At 42.5% G+C, this 21,690-nt stretch overlaps 1 protein-coding gene and 1 long non-coding RNA gene across 18 annotated transcripts; both read left to right on the top strand.

The window, feature by feature from the left end:
- The first annotated feature begins 1,987 nt into the window (after positions 1 to 1,987).
- LOC106609935 (annexin A2-A) lies at positions 1,988 to 20,451 on the top strand. Its single transcript, XM_045689751.2, has 13 exons — positions 1,988 to 2,183; positions 2,534 to 2,594; positions 2,707 to 2,800; positions 4,477 to 4,571; positions 5,123 to 5,236; positions 5,519 to 5,609; positions 5,742 to 5,821; positions 5,965 to 6,024; positions 10,245 to 10,338; positions 10,510 to 10,605; positions 17,548 to 17,606; positions 19,180 to 19,302; positions 20,133 to 20,451. Exons 2-13 carry the CDS (start codon positions 2,544 to 2,546, stop codon positions 20,190 to 20,192), a joined length of 1,017 nt encoding a protein of 338 aa, XP_045545707.1. The 5' UTR covers positions 1,988 to 2,183; positions 2,534 to 2,543; the 3' UTR covers positions 20,193 to 20,451.
- Positions 6,035 to 10,238, top strand: LOC145859162 (uncharacterized). Of its 17 annotated transcripts, none has more exons than XR_014379403.1 (8): positions 6,035 to 6,846; positions 6,895 to 7,142; positions 7,205 to 7,315; positions 7,378 to 7,550; positions 7,600 to 8,761; positions 8,810 to 9,873; positions 9,910 to 9,971; positions 10,008 to 10,238. It is a non-coding gene; the product is annotated as an uncharacterized LOC145859162 (long non-coding RNA). The 17 variants fall into 17 exon arrangements; XR_014379407.1 differs by having other exon boundaries at positions 6,895 to 7,315; positions 7,378 to 7,426; positions 7,476 to 7,550; XR_014379415.1 differs by having other exon boundaries at positions 6,895 to 7,315; positions 7,600 to 7,922; positions 8,096 to 8,761.
- Positions 20,452 to 21,690: the final 1,239 nt, after the last annotated feature.

Here is a 21,690-nt window from a genome sequence, read left to right as displayed (position 1 = left end):
AGGGCATTGATTGGACAAGCCCTGTTCAATTAGACTGCTGTCTGCACTGAACAAGGCAGGAAGCGGCGGAGGATTGGTTCATATTTATCCTGAGGGATTAGCTGGTGGGTGAACGATATCCTGATGATGGACGGTGAGGGATAGGAAGTAGCGTGAATCATTCCCTGGGTACACAGGGAGGAGAACAGTGGAGATACGACCCAGGCCTTTTGGGGACATTCACATTCATAACCAGTAATCATGTGTGTTAGTCAGAAGGAGTGTCATTAATCACAGTAGAGGAGAGAACAGTGGAGAAATGACCCAGGCCTAATGTCTTACTCAGGCATTCACAACCACTGATCAGGAGTGTGACTGGGCTGGTGTCACAGAGAAAACACTGGAGCACATTGGTCAGGAGTGTGACTGGGCTGGTGTCACAGAGAAAACACTGGAGCACATTGGTCAGGAGTGTGACTGGGCTGGTGTCACAGAGAAAACACTGGAGCACATTGGTCAGGAGTGTGACTGGGCTGGTGTCACAGAGAAAACACCGAAGCACATTGGTCAGGAGTGTGACTGGGCTGGTGTCACAGAGAAAACACCGAAGCACATTGGTCAGGAGTGTGACTGGGCTGGTGTCACAGAGAAAACACCGAAGCACATTGGTCAGGAGTGTGACTGGGCTGGTGTCACAGAGAAAACACCGAAGCACATTGGTCAGGAGTGTGACTGGGCTGGTGTCACAGAGAAAACACTGGAGCACATTGGTCAGGAGTGTGACTGGGCTGGTGTCACAGAGAAAACACCGAAGCACATTGGTCAGGAGTGTGACTGGGCTGGTGTCACAGAGAAAACACCGAAGCACATTGGTCAGGAGTGTGACTGGGCTGGTGTCACAGAGAAAACACCGGAGCACATTGGTCAGGAGTGTGACTGGGCTGGTGTCACAGAGAAAACACCGGAGCACATTGGTCAGGAGTGTGACTGGGCTGGTGTCACAGAGAAAACACTGGAGCACATTGGTCAGGAGTGTGACTGGGCTGGTGTCACAGAGAAAACACTGGAGCACATTGGTCAGGAGTGTGACTGGGCTGGTGTCACAGAGAAAACACTGGAGCACATTGGTCAGGAGTGTGACTGGGCTGGTGTCACAGAGAAAACACCGAAGCACATTGGTCAGGAGTGTGACTGGGCTGGTGTCACAGAGAAAACACTGGAGCACATTGGTCAGGAGTGTGACTGGGCTGGTGTCACAGAGAAAACACTGGAGCACATTGGTCAGGAGTGTGACTGGGCTGGTGTCACAGAGAAAACACTGGAGCACAGTTGAAATGCATTTCAACAGGAAGCAGAGTGCACAAAGCTGTGCCGGAGGAAGCAGAATGACCTCACACCCTGACGTAATTCTACCAGAATCATGGGATCTATAATGTGGGTGATGTTTCCACCATTTTGTGTTGGGTGGTGTACAACTCTAGTCAGATGTGTTTAGCGAGTGTGTGTCTTCACCACATCCCCCTGTCACATGGGCTGGTGCATCACATGTCCTGGAGGCAGAACACACTGCAATGACATCAAACAAACAAGTTCTCCAATGAGGAAAGACGACATAGAGAAACTTCATCTCCACTTTTCAGATGAATGTCCGACGCATATTCAAATAGTCCTGATGTTCTCCATTTGGTGCTTTCTCCTCAGCCTGTTTGCTTCCTCCGGGCTCTGCTCTGCTCTGCTCTGTGGCAGAGGCCCACTAACCCTGGGTGGGGCTACGGTGGAGGGATTACAGAGATGAAAAGATAGAGGGAGGACTATCAGAACAAGGGGGGGTCAGCCCAGAGGGAGGAGTTGGAGCTATGCTCTACGGTTAGAACAGAGAGAGGGAGAGATGTGGGGAGGGAGGGAGGGAGGGAGGGAGGGGGGAGGGAGAGATGGACGGGGGGGTGGGAGTGGGGAGGGAGGGAGGGAGTAGGGAAGGAGGGGGGAGTAGGGAGGGAGAGATGGACAGGGGAGGGAGGGAGTGGAGAGAAGAGAGACAGAGAGACTGGAGGGGAGGAGTGTGGACTCAGGGACAGGAGTTGGAGCTATGCTTTGAGTCATACCAGTGTGATCTGCCAGCGGTATTTAACCAGCACCACACCCCGAACAGGCTTCATAACGGGAACAATCTACTGCTATCTCTAGGTTCTGTTCTGTACTCTAAGGTAAGTCAGATATCTCTAGGTTCTGTACTCTAAGGTAAGTCAGCTATCTCTAGGTTCTTACTCTAAGGTAAGTCAGCTATCTCTAGGTTCTTACTCTAAGGTAAGTCAGCTATCTCTAGGTTCTTACTCTAAGGTAAGTCAGCTATCTCTAGGTTCTTACTCTAAGGTAAGTCAGCTATCTCTAGGTTCTTACTCTAAGGTAAGTCAGATATCTCTAGGTTCTTATTCTAAGGTAAGTCAGTGCAGGTTCTATACTGTCTCTGCTCACTGAGACAGACACAATGTCTTTCAAATGCCTGTAGCCATCTTGAACACACCAGATGTGTCTTTTTTTTTTTTTTTTTTTACAGGGATTTCACAATGGCGTTGGTTTCTGAGTTCTTGGGCCAGCTCACGCTGAATTTTGGAGGGGTGAGTTCACTACAGCTGAACTACGATCACCATTAGGTCATGGGTCAACCTGTAATGAAATCTGTCATCTGTCAGTGACTGTAAACTGGTAATGTAACTCTGTCCTCTTCAGGAGAGCGAGCCTAAATTCCCCACGGTGGTGGCAGCAGGGGATTTTGATCCAGCTAAAGATGCTGCCAGGATAGAAACGGCCGTCAAAACCAAAGGTGAGAGAATCACTACAAGGTTATCGTAGTCCCACCGGTTAGAGTGTATCACTTTATAATGTTTTCTAGATTAGAAATACATTGTGCATTGTGAACTTGATTGGTGCATTAATATATCTGTCACAATGTATTTGCACTAATATAAACGTCGTAATATCCTACTAATTCAGTGTATCTAGAGGGGTTACTATATAAACAGAACACAGTGTGAGCTGGTAACAGTAAATGCTCTGCCTCTCATTATGTTGTTCTGCGCATTCCGCGGTTTAGCGCCATCTGCTGGCCGTTTTACATTACTGCACCTTGTGAACCACGTCGTACCTTTCTTCTGTGGCGCTGTGCCCGTAAACAGACATCATTGGATCAGCTGAACATATTTTAGATCAGTAACATTGTATTTCCATAGTATCTATTGCCATCCTTGTTTGTCTCTGCTATTTTATTTTCACATCATTTCCATCAATCGTTGTTAAATACCGGCGATTTGGAGAAAAACCTAATCCTGATTCTTGACATTGTTTTTTTTTTGTATTTTCATTAATGGAGTCCCTCTATGGAAACATGTACGTAAACACAGTGCTGGTTGTGGTGTAGAACTGCTCATTCTGAGTCACTTTCCTGCCTGCGTTCCCAACATGACTTCACTAAACCCACAGAGTATACAGGGATTTTCTGTCAGACAACGCCTTCGCCTTCCAGCCCTGTCGGTCTGCCACAAACCAACCACCGCTAACTCACTGCAGTCCCCTGTACCACTGAAAGCCCCGACGAGCTGTTTTTCCACCATAGTGTGTATACTGTACCAAATCAAGGCCTTGTAGATCAGTGATCATGAAGGAAATGTTACTATACAAGGCTATTGCTGTTTGGGATTTCATCTTTTATCAGTGTCAATCTCATCAAAAAGTTTTCATGTGATATATCAAACCTTTTACTTCCTACTATAATATATCTGTCTGTACCTACTCTATACACACAAAGCTAGTGTGGCCAATGTATGTTATTAAGTTGGAATATTTCCCATGTTCCTCAGGTGGGTCTTTTATCTATAGGAATCAATTCATGGTTAAATGTATGTTAATCACACCTCTGTAATATTTCCCATGTTCCCCAGCTGGGTCTTTATCTATAGAAATCAATTCATGGTTAAATGTATGTTAATCACACCTCTGTAATATTTCCCATGTTCCCCAGCTGGGTCTTTATCTATAGAAATCAATTCATGGTTAAATGTATGTTAATCACACCTCTGTAATATTTCCCATGTTCCCCAGCTGGGTCTTTATCTATAGAAATCAATTCATGGTTAAATGTATGTTAATCACACCTCTGTAAAATTTCCCATGTTCCCCAGCTGGGTCTTTATCTATAGAAATCAATTCATGGTTAAATGTATGTTAATCACACCTCTGTAATATTTCCCATGTTCCCCAGCTGGGTCTTTTATCTATAGGAATCAATTCATGGTTAAATGTATGTTAATCACACCTCTGTAATATTTCCCATGTTCCCCAGCTGGGTCTTTTATCTATAGAAATCAATTCATGGTTAAATGTATGTTAATCACACCTCTGTAATATTTCCCATGTTCCCCAGCTGGGTCTTTATCTATAGAAATCAATTCATGGTTAAATGTATGTTAATCACACCTCTGTAATATTTCCCATGTTCCCCAGGTGTGGATGAGCTGACCATCATTGACATCCTGACCAGACGGAGCTACTCCCAGAGGAGAGAGATCGCCTTTGAGTATGAGAAGAGATCCAAGAAGGTAAGAGGGGGGGGGAATAGAGATTGTTTTGGTTCTGGAAGATGCTTTTTTCATAAAGCAACTGCTGCTAATGTGGACATGAAGAGAATCCAACCTCATTTAGACATATTTTACAGTGGGACTGTCTGTCATCTCTGTGTATTTTACAGTGGGACGGTCTGTCATCTCTGTGTATTTTACAGTGGGACGGTCTGTCATCTCTGTGTATTTTACAGTGGGACGGTCTATCATCTCTGTGTATTTTACAGTGGGACGGACTATCATCTCTGTGTATTTTACAGTGGGACGGGCCATCATCTCTGTGTATTTTACAGTGGGATGGGCTGTCATCTCTGTGTATTTTACAGTGGGACGGGCTATCATCTCTGTGTATTTTACAGTGGGATGGGCTATCATCTCTGTGTATTTTACAGTGGGACGGGCTATCATCTCTGTGTATTTTACAGTGGGACGGACTATCATCTCTGTGTATTTTACAGTGGGACGGGCTGTCATCTCTGTGTATTTTACAGTGGGACGGTCTGTCATCTCTGTGTATGTCTCTCCTGTAGGATATGATCACAGCTCTGAAGGGGGCTCTGTCTGGGTCTCTGGAGGCTGTAATTCTGGGACTGATGAAGAGTACAGCTCAATACGATGCCTCTGAGATCAAAGGATCCATCAAGGTAAAGAGGAGGCCACAATCTTTCCTACATGAACCCTAAACTACACAGGTCACAGTCACTGCTGCCCTCTCCTGGTCTGATTAATGTGTGGCCCAGACACAGGGTCTGTACTATTCATACTGCTGTTAAAACCCCTGTTCTCTCCAGGGTCTGTACTATTCATACTGCTGTTAAAACCCCTGTTCTCTCCAGGGTCTGTACTATTCATACTGCTGTTAAAACCCCTGTTCTCTCCAGGGTCTGTACTATTCATACTGCTGTTAAAACCCCTGTTCTCTCCAGGGTCTGGGGACCGATGAGGAGACTCTGATAGAGATGGTCTGTTCCCGCAGCGCTGATGAACTGGTGGAAATCAAACGCGTCTACAAGGAATGTAAGTAGGAGCAAGTAGCAAGGAGAAGCAAGTAGCAAGGAGAAGCAATTAGAATGAACATGATTGAAAATGTATTAAATGTAAGGATTGAAAATGTAAGGATTATGTGTTTTATACGTTATATATCTACAGTGTTCAAGAAGGATCTGGAGAAGGACGTGGCTGGGGACACGTCAGGAGACTTCAGGAGTCTGCTGTTGGCCCTGGTACAGGTAGGATCATACAATGACTTTACAATGTCTAGCTTCCTAAGATTGACCATCCAATAGCTTTAATAATGATTTTGAATACGAAGGAGTCTGTCTGAATATTGGTGTAAACTGTATACTCCATTGTATTCTATGTCATTCAATAGGCCAAGAGAGATGAGCCCTCAAATATTGTTGACTACGAGAAGATTGACCAGGATGCCAGAGTAAGACAAATACACTAAAGCACTGATACGGACAGTAAAACACCGTACCAGAACCAAACACTAACGTTTTGATACTGACACTAAAACACCGTACCAGAACCAAACACTAACGTTTTGATACTGACAGTAAAACACCGTACCAGAACCAAACACTAACGTTTTTATACGGACACTAAAACACCTTACCAGAACCAAACACTAACGTTTTGATACGGACACTAAAACACCGTACCAGAACCAAACACTAACGTTTTGATACTGACACTAAAACACCGTACCAGAACCAAACACTAACATTTTGATACTGACACTAAAACACCGTACCAGAACCAAACACTAACATTTTGATACGGACAGTAAAACACCGTACCAGAACCAAACACTAACGTTTTGATACTGACACTAAAACACTACACCAGAACCAAACACTAACGTTTTGATACTGACACTAAAACACTACACCAGAACCAAACACTAACGTTTTGATACTGACACTAAAACACCATACCAGAACCAAACACTAACGTTTTGATACTGACACTAAAACACCGTATCAGAACCAAACACTAACGTTTTGATACTGACACTAAAACACCGTACCAGAACCAATCAGCTGAGTGTTTTTTTTTTGTCTCTGTAGATTAGTTAGGTGTATTATACAGGTTGATTGTCCTCTCCTGTCTCTGTAGATTAGTTAGGTGTATTATACAGGTTGATTGTCCTCTCCTGTCTCTGTAGATTAGTTAGGTGTATTATACAGGTGTATTATACAGGTTGATTGACCTCTCCTGTCTCTGTAGATTAGTTAGGTGTATTATACAGGTTGATTGTCCTACTTGTCTCTGTAGATTAGTTAGGTGTATTATACAGGTGTATTATACAGGTTGATTGTCCTCTCCTGTCTCTGTAGATTAGTTAGGTGTATTATACAGGTGTATTATACAGGTTGATTGACCTCTCCTGTCTCTGTAGATTAGTTAGGTGTATTATACAGGTTGATTGTCCTCTCCTGTTTCTGTAGATTAGTTAGGTGTATTATACAGGTGTATTATACAGGTTGATTGACCTCTCCTGTCTCTGTAGATTAGTTAGGTGTATTATACAGGTGTATTATACAGGTTGATTGTCCTCTCCTGTCTCTGTAGATTAGTTAGTTGTATTATACAGGTGTATTATACAGGTTGATTGACCTCTCCTGTCTCTGTAGATTAGTTAGGTGTATTATACAGGTTGATTGTCCTCTCCTGTCTCTGTAGATTAGTTAGGTGTATTATACAGGTGTATTATACAGGTTGATTGTCCTCTCCTGTCTCTGTAGATTAGTTGGGTGTATTATACAGGTGTATTATACAGGTTGATTGACCTCTCCTGTCTCTGTAGATTAGTTAGGTGTATTATACAGGTTGATTGTCCTCTCCTGTCTCTGTAGATTAGTTAGGTGTATTATACAGGTGTATTATACAGGTTGATTGTCCTCTCCTGTCTCTGTAGATTAGTTAGGTGTATTATACAGGTGTATTATACAGGTTGATTGTCCTCTCCTGTCTCTGTAGATTAGTTGGGTGTATTATACAGGTGTATTATACAGGTTGATTGTCCTCTCCTGTCTCTGTAGATTAGTTAGGTGTATTATACAGGTGTATTATACAGGTTGATTGACCTCTCCTGTCTCTGTAGATTAGTTAGGTGTATTATACAGGTGTATTATACAGGTTGATTGTCCTCTCCTGTCTCTGTAGATTAGTTAGGTGTATTATACAGGTGTATTATACAGGTTGATTGAACTCTCCTGTCTCTGTAGATTAGTTAGGTGTATTATACAGGTGTATTATACAGGTTGATTGTCCTCTCCTGTCTCTGTAGATTAGTTAGGTGTATTATACAGGTGTATTATACAGGTTGATTGACCTCTCCTGTCTCTGTAGATTAGTTAGGTGTATTATACAGGTGTATTATACAGGTTGATTGACCTCTCCTGTCTCTGTAGATTAGTTAGGTGTATTATACAGGTGTATTATACAGGTTGATTGACCTCTCCTGTCTCTGTAGATTAGTTAGGTGTATTATACAGGTTGATTGTCCTCTCCTGTCTCTGTAGATTAGTTAGGTGTATTATACAGGTGTATTATACAGGTTGATTGACCTCTCCTGTCTCTGTAGATTAGTTAGGTGTATTATACAGGTGTATTATACAGGTTGATTGACCTCTCCTGTCTCTGTAGATTAGTTAGGTGTATTATACAGGTTGATTGTCCTCTCCTGTCTCTGTAGATTAGTTAGGTGTATTATACAGGTGTATTATACAGGTTGATTGACCTCTCCTGTCTCTGCAGATTAGTTAGGTGTATTATACAGGTGTATTATACAGGTTGATTGACCTCTCCTGTCTCTGTAGATTAGTTAGGTGTATTACACAGGTTGATTGTCCTCTCCTGTCTCTGTAGATTAGTTAGGTGTATTATACAGGTTGATTGACCTCTCCTGTCTTTGTAGATTAGTTAGGTGTATTATACAGGTTGATTGACCTCTCCTGTCTCTGTAGATTAGTTAGGTGTATTATACAGGTTGATTGACCTCTCCTGTCTCTGTAGATTAGTTAGGTGTATTATACAGGTGTATTATACAGGTTGATTGTCCTCTCCTGTCTCTGTAGATTAGTTAGTTGTATTATACAGGTGTATTATACAGGTTGATTGACCTCTCCTGTCTCTGTAGATTAGTTAGGTGTATTATACAGGTTGATTGTCCTACTTGTCTCTGTAGATTAGTTAGGTGTATTATACAGGTGTATTATACAGGTTGATTGTCCTCTCCTGTCTCTGTAGATTAGTTAGGTGTATTATACAGGTTGATTGTCCTCTCCTGTCTCTGTAGATTAGTTAGGTGTATTATACAGGTGTATTATACAGGTTGATTGACCTCTCCTGTCTCTGTAGATTAGTTAGGTGTATTATACAGGTGTATTATACAGGTTGATTGTCCTCTCCTGTCTCTGTAGATTAGTTAGGTGTATTATACAGGTGTATTATACAGGTTGATTGACCTCTCCTGTCTCTGTAGATTAGTTAGGTGTATTATACAGGTGTATTATACAGGTTGATTGTCCTCTCCTGTCTCTGTAGATTAGTTAGGTGTATTATACAGGTGTATTATACAGGTTGATTGAACTCTCCTGTCTCTGTAGATTAGTTAGGTGTATTATACAGGTGTATTATACAGGTTGATTGTCCTCTCCTGTCTCTGTGGATTAGTTAGGTGTATTATACAGGTGTATTATACTGGTTGATTGACCTCTCCTGTCTCTGTAGATTAGTTAGGTGTATTATACAGGTGTATTATACAGGTTGATTGACCTCTCCTGTCTCTGTAGATTAGTTAGGTGTATTATACAGGTGTATTATACAGGTTGATTGACCTCTCCTGTCTCTGTAGATTAGTTAGGTGTATTATACAGGTTGATTGTCCTCTCCTGTCTCTGTAGATTAGTTAGGTGTATTATACAGGTGTATTATACAGGTTGATTGACCTCTCCTGTCTCTGTAGATTAGTTAGGTGTATTATACAGTTGTATTATACAGGTTGATTGACCTCTCCTGTCTCTGTAGATTAGTTAGGTGTATTATACAGGTTGATTGTCCTCTCCTGTCTCTGTAGATTAGTTAGGTGTATTATACAGGTGTATTATACAGGTTGATTGACCTCTCCTGTCTCTGCAGATTAGTTAGGTGTATTATACAGGTGTATTATACAGGTTGATTGACCTCTCCTGTCTCTGTAGATTAGTTAGGTGTATTATACAGGTTGATTGTCCTCTCCTGTCTCTGTAGATTAGTTAGGTGTATTATACAGGTTGATTGACCTCTCCTGTCTTTGTAGATTAGTTAGGTGTATTATACAGGTTGATTGACCTCTCCTGTCTCTGTAGATTAGTTAGGTGTATTATACAGGTTGATTGATCTCTCCTGTCTCTGTAGATTAGTTAGGTGTATTATACAGGTTGATTGACCTCTCCTGTCTCTGTAGATTAGTTAGGTGTATTATACAGGTTGATTGTCCTCTCCTGTCTCTGTAGATTAGTTAGGTGTATTAAACAGGTTGATTGACCTCTCCTGTCTCTGTAGATTAGTTAGGTGTATTATACAGGTTGATTGTCCTCTCCTGTCTCTGTAGATTAGTTAGGTGTATTATACAGGTTGATTTGTCTTCTCCTGTCTCTGTAGGCTCTGTATGAGGCAGGAGTGAAGAGGAAGGGGACTGACGTAGCTACATGGATCACCATCATGTCAGAAAGAAGTGTCCCTCACCTGCAGAAAGGTACGTACCCGACTCTTTAACAAGTGACTGCTTCATGCACATAGGATTGTTTTGGACAAATACTCAAATTCAAGCGACAACCAGAATTTTTAGACATAAAGAACGTAGATGTTTCTATGAACCTGGTGACTGTTCAGGAAGCTGACCAAATGTTGGCTGTATCGATTCCAGTGTTTGACAGGTACAAGAGCTACAGTCCATACGACATGCAGGAGAGCATCAGGAAGGAGGTGAAGGGAGACCTGGAGAAGTCCTTCCTCACACTGGGTAACATTCTACAACATATCATATACCTACATTCTATAATATATACATCTATAACATACAACCTGTATTCTATAATGTATACATCTATATCTATAACATATAACCTGTATTCTATAATATATACATCTATATCTATAGCATAGAACCTGTATTCTATAATATATACATCTATATCCTATAGCATAGAACCTGTATTCTATAATATATACATCTATATCTATAGCATAGAACCGGTATTCTATAATGTATACATCTATATCTATAACATATAACCTGTATTTTATAATATATACATCTATATCTATAACATATAACCTGTATTCTATAATATATACATCCATATCTATATATCATATACCTTCATACTATAATATATACATCCATATCTATAACATATACCTACATACTATAATATACACTGCTCAAAAAATAAAGGGAACACTTAAACAACACAATGTAACTCCAAGTCAATCACACTTCTGTGAAATCAAACTGTCCACTTAGGAAGCAACACTGATTGACAATACATTTCACATGCTGTTGTGCAAATGGAATAGACAACAGGTGGAAATTATAAGCAATTAGCAAGACACCCCCAATAAAGGAGTGGTTCTGCAGGTGGGGACCACAGCCCACTTCTCAGTTCCTATGCTTCCTGGCTGATGTTTTGGTCACTTTTGAATGCTGGCAGTGCTTTCACTCTAGTGGTAGCATGAGACGGAGTCTACAACCCACACAAGTGACTCAGGTAGTGCAGCTCATCCAGGATGGCACATCAATGCGAGATGTGGCAAGAAGGTTTGCTGTGTCTGTCAACGTAGTGTCCAGAGCATGGAGGCGCTACCAGGAGACAGGCCAGTACATCAGGAGACATGGAGGAGGCCGTAGGAGGGCAACAACCCAGCAGCAGGACCGCTACCTCCGCCTTTGTGCAAGGAGGAGCAGGAGAAGCACTGCCAGAGCCCTGCAAAATGACCTCCAGCAGGCCACAAATGTGCATGTGTCTGCTCAAACGGTCAGAAACAGACTCCATGAGGGTGGTTTGAGGGCCCGACGTCCACAGGTGGGGGTTGTGCTTACAGCCCAACACCGTGCAGGACGTTTGGCATTTGCCAGAGAACACCAATATTGGCAAATTCGCCACTGGCGCCCTGTGCTCTTCACAGATGAAAGCAGGTTCACACTGAGCACGTGACAGACGTGACAGAGTCTGGAGACGCCGTGGAGAACGTTCTGCTGCCTGCAACATCCTCCAGCATGACCGGTTTGGCGGTGGGTCAGTCATGGTGTGGGGTGGCATTTCTTTGGGGGGCCGCACAGCCCTCCATGTGCTTGCCAGAGGTAGCCTGACTGCCATTAGGTACCGAGATGAGATCCTCAGACCCCTTGTGAGACCATATGCTGGTGTGGTTGGCCCTGGGTTCCTCCTAATGCAAGACAATGCTAGACCTCATGTGGCTGGAGTGTGTCAGCAGTTCCTGCAAGAGGAAGGCATTGATGCTATGGACTGGCCCGCCCGTTCCCCAGACCTGAATCCAATTGAGCACATCTGGAACATCATGTCTCGCTCTATCCACCAACACCACGTTGCACCACAGACTGTCCAGGAGTTGGCGGATGCTTTAGTCCAGGTCTGGGAGGAGATCCCTCTGGAGACCATCCGCCACATCATCAGGAGCATGCCCAGGCATTGTAGGGAGGTCATACAGGCACGTGGAGGCCACACACACTACATTTTGACTTGTTTTAAGGACATTACATCAAAGTTGGATCAGCCTGTAGTGTGGTTCTCCACTTTAATTTTGAGTGTGACTCCAAATCCAGACCTCCATGGGTTGATAAATTGGATTTCCATTGATTGTTTTTGTGTGATTTTGTTGTCAGCACATTCAACTATGTAAAGAAAAAAGTATTTAATAAGATTATTTATTTCATTCAGATCTAGGATGTGTTGTTAAAGTGTTCCCTTTATTTTTTGAGCAGTATATATACATCCACATATATAACATATCTATAACATATACCTACATTCTATAATATATACATCTATATCTATAACATATAACCTGTATTCTATAATATTTACATTCATATCTATATATCATATACCTTCATACTATAATATATACATCCATATCTATAACATATCTATATATCATATGCCTACATTCTATAATATGTATACACTTCCGTTCAAAAGTTTGGGGTCACTGAGAAATGTCCTTGTGTTTGAAAGAAAAGCATGGTTTTTGTCCATTAAAATAACATCAAATTGATCAGAAATACAGTGTAGACATTGTTAATGTTGTAAATGACTATTGAAGCTGGAAACGACTGATTTTTAATGGAATATCTACATAGGCGTACAGAGGCCCATTATCAGCAGCCATCATTCCTGTGTTCCAGTGGCACGTTGTGTTAGCTGATCCAAGTTTATCATTTTAAAAGGCTAATTGATCATTAGAAAACCCTTTTGCAATTATGTTAGCACAGCTGAAAACTGTTGTACTGATTAAAGTAGCAATAAAACTGGGTTTCTTTAGACTAGTTGAGTATCTGGAGCGTCAGCATTTGTGGGTTAGATTACAGGCTCAAAATGGCCAGAAACAAAGAACTTTCTTCTGAAACTCGTCAGTCTATTCTTGTTCTGAGAAATGAAGGCTATTCCATGTGAGACAAACTGAAGATCTCGTACAACGTTGTGTACTACTCCCTTCACAGAACAGCGCAAACTGGCTCTAACCAGAATAGAAAGAGGAGTGGGAGGCCCCGGTGCACAACTGAGCAAGAGGACAAGTACATTAGAGTGTCTAGTTTCGGAAACAGAGGCCTCACAAGTCCTCAACTGGCAGCTTCATTAAATAGTACCCGCAAAATACCAGACTCAACGTCAACAGTAAAGAGGCGACTCTGGGATGCTGGCCTTCTAGGCAGAGGTCCTCTGTCCACTGTCTGTGTTCTTTTGCCCATCGTAATGTTTTCTTTTTATTGGCCAGTCTGAGATAAGTATTTTTCTTTGCAACTCTGCCTAGAAGGCCAAGATCCCGGAGTCGCCTTACCGCTACATTAGCTACTCTTACTACTACATTAGCTACTCTGACTACTACATTAGATACTCTTACCTCTACATTAGTTCCTCTAGCTACTCTTACTACTACATTAGCTACTCTGACTACTACATTAGCTCCTCTTACCTCTACATTAGCTCCCCTAGCTACTCTTACCTCTACATTAGCTCCTCTAGCTCCTCTTACCTCTACATTAGTTACTCTAGCTCCTCTTACCTCTACATTAGCTCCTCTAGCTCCTCTTACCTCTACATTAGCTCCTCTTACCTCTACATTAGCTCCTCTAGCTACTCTTACCTCTACATTAGTTACTCTAGCTCCTCTTACCTCTACATTAGCTTCTCTAGCTCCTCTTACCTCTACATTAGCTCCTCTAGCTCCTCTTACCTCTACATTAGCTCATCTTACCTCTACATTAGCTCCCCTAGCTACTCTTACCTCTACATTAGCTCCTCTAGCTCCTCTTACCTCTACATTAGTTACTCTAGCTCCTCTTACCTCTACATTAGCTCCTCTAGCTCCTCTTACCTCTACATTAGCTCCTCTTACCTCTACATTAGCTCCTCTAGCTACTCTTACCTCTACATTAGCTCCTCTAGCTCCTCTTACCTCTACATTAGTTACTCTAGCTCCTCTTACCTCTACATTAGCTCCTCTAGCTCCTCTTACCTCTACATTAGCTCCTCTAGCTACTCTTACCTCTACATTAGCTACTCTAGCTCCTCTTACCTCTACATTAGCTCCTCTAGCTACTCTTACCTCTACATTAGCTCCTCTAGCTCCTCTTACCTCTACATTAGTTACTCTAGCTCCTCTTACCTCTACATTAGCTCCTCTAGCTCCTCTTACCTCTACATTAGCTCCTCTTACCTCTACATTAGCTCCTCTAGCTACTCTTACCTCTACATTAGCTACTCTAGCTCCTCTTACCTCTACATTAGCTCCTCTTACCTCTACATTTGCTCCTCTAGCTACTCTTACCTCTACATTAGCCACTCTAGCTCCTCTTACAACTACATTAGCTACTCTAGCTCCTCTTACCTCTACATTAGCTCCTCTAGCTCCTCTTACCGCTACATTAGCTACTCTTACTACTACATTAGCTACTCTGACTACTACATTAGATACTCTTACCTCTACATTAGCTCCTCTAGCTACTCTTACCTCTACATTAGCTCCTCTAGCTACTCTTACTACTACATTAGCTACTCTGACTACTACATTAGCTCCTCTTACCTCTACATAAGCTCCTCTAGCTACTCTTACCTCTACATTAGCTCCTCTAGCTCCTCTTACCTCTACATTAGCCCCTCTTACCTCTACATTAGCTCCTCTAGCTCCTCTTACCTCTACATTAGCTACTCTAGCTACTCTTACCTCTACATTAGCTCCTCTAGCTCCTCTTACCTCTACATTAGCTCCCCTTACCTCTACATTAGCGCCTCTTACCTCTACATTAGCTCCTCTAGCTACTCTTACCTCTACATTAGCTACTCTAGCTCCTCTTACCTCTACATTAGCTCCTCTAGCTCCTCTTACCTCTACATTAGCTCCTCTAGCTCCTCTTACCTCTACATTAGCTCCTCTAGCCCCTCTTACCTCTACATTAGCTCCTCTAGCTCCTCTTACCTCTACATTAGCTCCTCTTACCTCTACATTAGCTCCTCTAGCTACTCTTACCTCTACATTAGCTCCTCTAGCTCCTCTTACCTCTACATTAGTTACTCTAGCTCCTCTTACCTCTACATTAGCTCCTCTACCTCCTCTTACCTCTACATTAGCTCCTCTAGCTCCTCTTACCTCTTCATTAGCTCCTCTTACCTCTACATTGGCTCCTCTAGCTACTTTTTCCTCTACATTAGCCACTCTAGCTCCTCTTACAACTACATTAGCTACTCTAGCTCCTCTTACCTCTACATTAGCTCCTCTAGCTCCTCTTACCTCTACATTAGCTCCTCTTACCTCTACATTAGCTCCTCTAGCTACTCTTACCTGTACATTAGCTCCTCTAGCTCCTCTTACCACTACATTAGCCCCTCTTACCTCTACATTAGCTCCTCTAGCTCCTCGTACCTCTACATTAGCTCCTCTTACCTCTACATTAGCTCCTCTAGCTACTCTTACCTCTACATTAGCTCCTCTAGCTACTCTTACCTCTACATTAGCTCCTCTAGCTCCTCTTACCTCTACATTAGCTCCTCTTACCGCTACATTAGCTACTCTTACTACTACATTAGCTACTCTGACTACTACATTAGATACTCTTACCTCTACATTAGCTCCTCTAGCTACTCTTACCTCTACATTAGCTCCTCTAGCTACTCTTACTACTACATTAGCTACTCTGACTACTACATTAGCTACTCTTACCTCTACATTAGCTCCTCTAGCTACTCTTACCTCTACATTAGCTCCTCTAGCTCCTCTTACCTCTACATTAGCCCCTCTTACCTCTACATCAGCTCCTCTAGCTCCTCTTACCTCTACATTAGCTACTCTAGCTACTCTTACCTCTACATTAGCTCCTCTAGCTCCTCTTACCTCTACATTAGCTCCTCTTACCTCTACATTAGCTCCTCTAGCTACTCTTACCTCTACATTAGCTACTCTAGCTCCTCTTACCTCTACATTAGCTCCTCTAGCTCCTCTTACCTCTACATTAGTTACTCTAGCTCCTCTTACTCTACATTAGCTCCTCTAGCTCCTCTTACCTCTACATTAGCTCCTCTTACCTCTACATTAGCTCCTCTAGCTACTCTTACCTCTACATTAGCTCCTCTAGCTACTCTTACCTCTACATTAGCTCCTCTAGCTCCTCTTACCTCTACATTAGCTCCTCTTACCTCTCCATTAGCTCCTCTTACCTCTACATTAGCTCCTCTAGCTCCTCTTACCTCTACATTAGCTACTAAACATCTCCATTGTTTCTGACACACTCTTATAAAGCCAATCAATTCCTCTCCGACTAGTTCCAGAATGTTCTATCCGTTTAATCTCTTCAGCATAACATTACCTGTCCATTGATAATGTATGAGGCTCCTGTCTCCGTGCCAGAATGTCTGTGTCACTCACTCAAGACTCCACTTCCGCCGTTTATGCGTTACTCCATCTCTCCCTTTCTCTCTCTGTGTCTCTCTGTGTCTCTGTCTCTCTCTGTTTCTCTCTGTGTCTCTGTCTCCCTTTCTCTCTCTGTGTCTCTCTGTCTCTCTCCCTTTCTCTCTGTGTCTCTCTCTGTGTCTCTCTGTGTCTCTGTCTCTCTCTGTGTCTCTCTGTCTCTCTCCCTTTCTCTCTCTGTGTCTATGTATCTCTGTTTCTCTGTGTGTCTCTCTCTCTCCCTTTCTCTCTCTGTGTCTCTCTGTCTCTCTCCCTTTCTCTCTCTGTGTCTCTCTGTCTCTCTCCCATTCTCTCTCTGTGTCTCTGTGTATCTCTGTTTCTCTGTGTCTCTCTATCTCTCTCCCTTTTATCTCTCTGTGTCTCTGTGTCTCTCTCCCTTTCTCTCTGTTGGTCTCTCTGCCGTCATGTTGTCTAGGAACCGTATTACAACTGGCAGTGAGAGGAAAGAAGGGAGGAGGGGGTTCTCCACTCCTCTCCACCTTGCCTCCTCTTATTCGCTCCTATTTGTACCAGATGAGCCCTCGGTCGATTCATTCCTTATTAACAGTAATTGCAAGTTGTTTGAAGAAAACAACATTTGATTTCAAGGGATGTTGTGCCCTTAAGAAACAAACTGTGGATCTGTGCCTATATACTGCAGACAGCCTCCTTACCAGGAACTCTTTAGAAAGAACAACAGGAAGTGACAGATCCAGAGAGGATATCAGAAATAAAGTTGAGGTGATTTGAATCTGTTCTCTTTTCTGCTTTGTTTTTGCAGTGGAGTGCTTTGAGAACAAACAACAGTACTTTGCTAACAGACTGAGCGAAGCCATGAAGGTAATTATCTGTTCACTTCTTGTCATGTGACTGAGTAATATGGTGAAGTACAAGTCCTCATGAGAAACAAAGAATGAACTCATTGTTATTTGTACATTTGGTACAAACCCTTTCAACCCCACATCCTTTCAACTCCCTTCACCCCCTTTCAACCCCCTTCAACCCCCTTCAATCCCCTTCAACACCCTTCAATCCCTTATCCTTTCAATCCCCTTCAATCCCTTTCAACCCCCTTCAACCCCTTTCAACCCCCTTCAACTCCTTTCAACCCCCTTCCACTCCTTTAAACCCCCTTCAACCCCTTCAACACCCTTCAATCCCTTTCAATCCCTTCAACTCCTTTCAACCCCCTTCAACCCCTTCAATCCCCTTCAACACCCTTCAATCCCTTTCAACCCCACATCCTTTCAATCCCCTTCAACACCCTTCAACCCCCTTCAATCCCCTTCAACCCCCTTCACCCCCTTTCAACCCCAACGCCTTTCAATCCCCATCAATCCCTTTCAACCCCAGCACCCTCCAGCCCCCTTTCAACACCCTTCAACTCCCTTTCAACACTCTTTAACCCCAACCCCCTTTCAACTACAACACCTTTCAACTGCCTTTCAACTCCCTTCAACCCCAACACCCTTCAACACCCTTCAACCCCCTTTCAACTCCCTTCAACCACAACCCCCCTTCAACCCCTTTCAACCCCAACCCCCCTTCAACCCCTTTCAACCCCAACCCCCCTTCAATCCCTTTCAACCACAACCCCCTTTAGAAGATTTGAATTATGAATCAAAGATAATCTCATGGGAGAAACATCCCACAGCAAATATGCATCAGACTTTCACGAGTTGATTATTACAGGGGTTGCATCATCCACGCTCTATTCAGTAAAAACATCAACAAACACAAACCGTCACCTAGGACTCTATTCAATCAGCATCACCGGAGATTAGTGCTTCTATAGCCTGCTTGAAATGTGAATGTAATTTCTGATTGAGTCCACATACGCAGCGTTTACCGTGAATGCAGTCTCCGCTCATTCGGGAACATTGCCTTTGTATTCCAGTCGCGTTATAGCTCTGAACTTCGGCGTTACGGATTAAATAGAGCCCCCTCCTCCCCACAAAATTAAAAAAAAATGAGACATCTAGACATCTTGGAAAAGGAAGTTACCTGGATACAGTAAATATAAACACATAGACTGAGAGAAGCAGACGACACAAACAATGGTAGTGTCACGGCTGTCGAAAGGATCAGACCAAAGTGCAGCATGGTTGTAGTTCCACATTTTATTAAATCAGTGAAATTTTAGCAAAACATAAATAACTGAATATGAGAAAACAACAAAGCGTGACGCAGAGAGAAACAAACACTACTCAAAAGATAATAACCCACAAAACCCAGGAAGAAAAACCCCTACTTAAATATGATCTCCAATTAGAGACAATGAGGACCAGCTGCCTTCAATTGGAGATCAACCTCTTACTATGGTCAGGACGTGACAGGTAGTCAACGGCAGCCTAGTAGGACACGATTACCTGTCCTAATAAATAACACAATGTAATATTGACATCATCTGCAGGGTAAAAGTGCCAAGGAGAAGGTGGTGACCAGGATTGTTGTGTCTCGCTGTGAGGTGGATCTCATGAAGATCAGGACAGAGTTTAAGAAACTGAACCAGAAGTCCTTGTACCAGACCATCGCTGTGAGGACTCTTCTGTTTTTTTTCCTCTCTCTCTCTCTCTCTCTCTCTCTCTCTCACAATTCTCTCTCTCTCTCTTTCTCTCTCTCGCATTCTCTCTTTCGCAATTCTCTCTTTCTTTCGCTCTCTCGCTCTCTCTCTCTCTTTCCATTTATCTGTTTTAACTCTCCATCTCTCTCTTTCCATTTTCATCTGTTTTAACTCTCACTCCATCTCTTACCATTTTCATCTGTTTTAACTCTCTCTCTCTCTCTCTCTCTCTCTCTCTCTCCATCTCTGCCTCTCTTACCATTTTCATCTGTTTTAACTCTCTCTCTCTCTCTCCATCTCTCCCTCTCTTACCATTTTCATCTGTTTTAACTCTCTCTCTCTCAGTCCCAAACTCCGACATGCCTTGCAACAGTACTATGTTTCTTATTGCGATATGACGGCAAGCTAACACAGTGTAACATCTCATAGAACTCTAAACCACTGCCTGCTCTGTCCTGTTCCATGGCAACCTGAGTGTCTTGACTTAAAACTGCCTGCTCTGTCCTGTTCCATGGCAACCTGAGTGTCTTGACTTAAAATTGCCTGCTCTGTCCTGTTCCATGGCAACCTGAGTGTCTTGACTTAAAACTGCCTGCTCTGTCCTGTTCCATGGCAACCTGAGTGTCTTGACTTAAAACTGCCTGCTCTGTCCTGTTCCATAGCAACCTGAGTGTCTTAACTTAAAACTGCCTGCTCTGTCCTGTTCCATAGCAACCTGAGTGTCTTGACTGAACTTGCCTTCCTCCTTGTAGCTCCTAGTGGACCGAAGGGTCTCAAGTCCTTTATGTTCTGTCCCCTATCAGGAGCACACTAAAGGAGACTATCAGAAGGTCCTGCTGAGTCTGTGTGGAGGAGACGACTAACGTCCAACTGGCAACCAACTGTCACCTTGTCCCAGAAGCCTTTTGGGTACCAATGCCTTGTTCCTATTTTGACTCGGTCTGGTGACACAGACATTGAGAACTGGTGCCTCTATCCACAACACCCAGAAGTATTAGAGTCATCCTTACTCCCTTTTCATTGGGTAAAAAACAGATTGCATCACCTTTCTGTGAAATATGAGATATCCAACTGAAGAATTGATAGTAAATGTTTTTAAGAAATTAAATCACGTTTGTTAAATAGTTTCCTTTCTTATTTTACAATATTACAGAGCTGTTGTCTTTAGGACATTTTTCCAAGTAAAGTCAGACATTTTGAATGGTGTCGTCGATGCTTGATCCAGCTAGTGTATGTCCTCATATCCCCACTAGAGGGCGCTAGAGCAATACCATGCAGTACTGCTTCCTCACAACCTGGCTTGTTTCCACGGATGAGACGTTGCTTTGATATTGCACTAATGCTGTATCTTTTAAATCAGATGGGAATGTTGAGTACAAAATGGAGCTTCAGAATGCTATTTAAAAACCTTTTGATACTTGTGGGGGAAGGAGGTAATTTTTCAAGACATTCAAACCAAGTTTTTAAGTGAATTATATAATTAGTTTTGTTTGATGTTGTCAGTCAGTTTAAAATTCTAATCTATTAGGAGTTCTCCCTCAATATGGACAATAATCAAAGTTTCAGAACTGGAACTTTATCTAGAAAATATTGGTTCATAATTGCAACCCAAAAGACGACAGTAGCCATACAGTATATTTGTGTTTATGTATCTGTAAAATCCGGTGAATTCATAATAAATCACAATTGATTCCTGTGGAAATCAGATAAAAGATTTAACTTCTTCCTACATAAAACCCTGTCTCCTCTCTCTCTCTCTCTCTCTGTTATTTTTATTGAAGAGGTTTATTTAGATTTTTTAATCGTTAGTGTGTTTTGCTTTGTTTGTTTGGTGCTAATTTTTTTAATTAAAAATGTTAATTTAACCTCCAGCAACACCCATTTGCATACGAGGGTAGCAAACAGCTTGGGTATCGCTACTTCTCCTGTTTAGTTTGAGGTCTCTTAGGATCGAAAGATCTGCCATCCTGTTGACAAGGCACTTCTTCAGACTAAGAAAACAGGAGAGAGAGAGAGAGATGGAGAGGGAGAGGGAAACTGAGAGAGAGGGAAAGAGAGAGAATGAGAGACAGTAGAGAAAGGAGAGGGAGAGATAAGTAGAGACAGTGAGGGGGAAGAAACACTACAAACAAACTCTACTGAGAGAAAAAAATGTGGGCCGATAAGACAAGCTATCATAACACAAACGAGAGATGAACAGATGAAAATGGAAGAGGGAGAGAGCATTGTACATTGTTACGTCATGCCAATAAAGGAAATTTAATTGAAAAAAATTGAGAGCGAGACAGAGAGGGAGGAAGAGAGAGAGAGAAGCAGATAGATAGGAAGAGAGAGAGAGAAGCAGATAGATAGGGAGGAAGA

The sequence above is a fragment of the Salmo salar genome, chromosome 11 (genome assembly GCF_965601325.2).
Source record: "Salmo salar chromosome 11, fSalSal1, whole genome shotgun sequence".
NCBI lineage: Eukaryota > Metazoa > Chordata > Actinopteri > Salmoniformes > Salmonidae > Salmo > Salmo salar.
Note: the sequence above shows the minus strand (reverse complement) of the source record. Positions and strands in the feature narration are given on the sequence as shown.

Bases quoted from the DNA above. Each gene is read 5' to 3' on its own strand.
- LOC106609935 (XM_045689751.2), top strand. From the start codon at position 2,544: ATGGCGTTGGTTTCTGAGTTCTTGGGCCAGCTCACGCTGAATTTTGGA. The intron at 2,595-2,706 runs GTGAGTTCACTA...TGTCCTCTTCAG, and splicing joins TCACGCTGAATTTTGGAGGG to GAGAGCGAGCCTAAATTCCC. The intron at 5,610-5,741 runs GTAAGTAGGAGC...ATATATCTACAG, and splicing joins CAAACGCGTCTACAAGGAAT to TGTTCAAGAAGGATCTGGAG.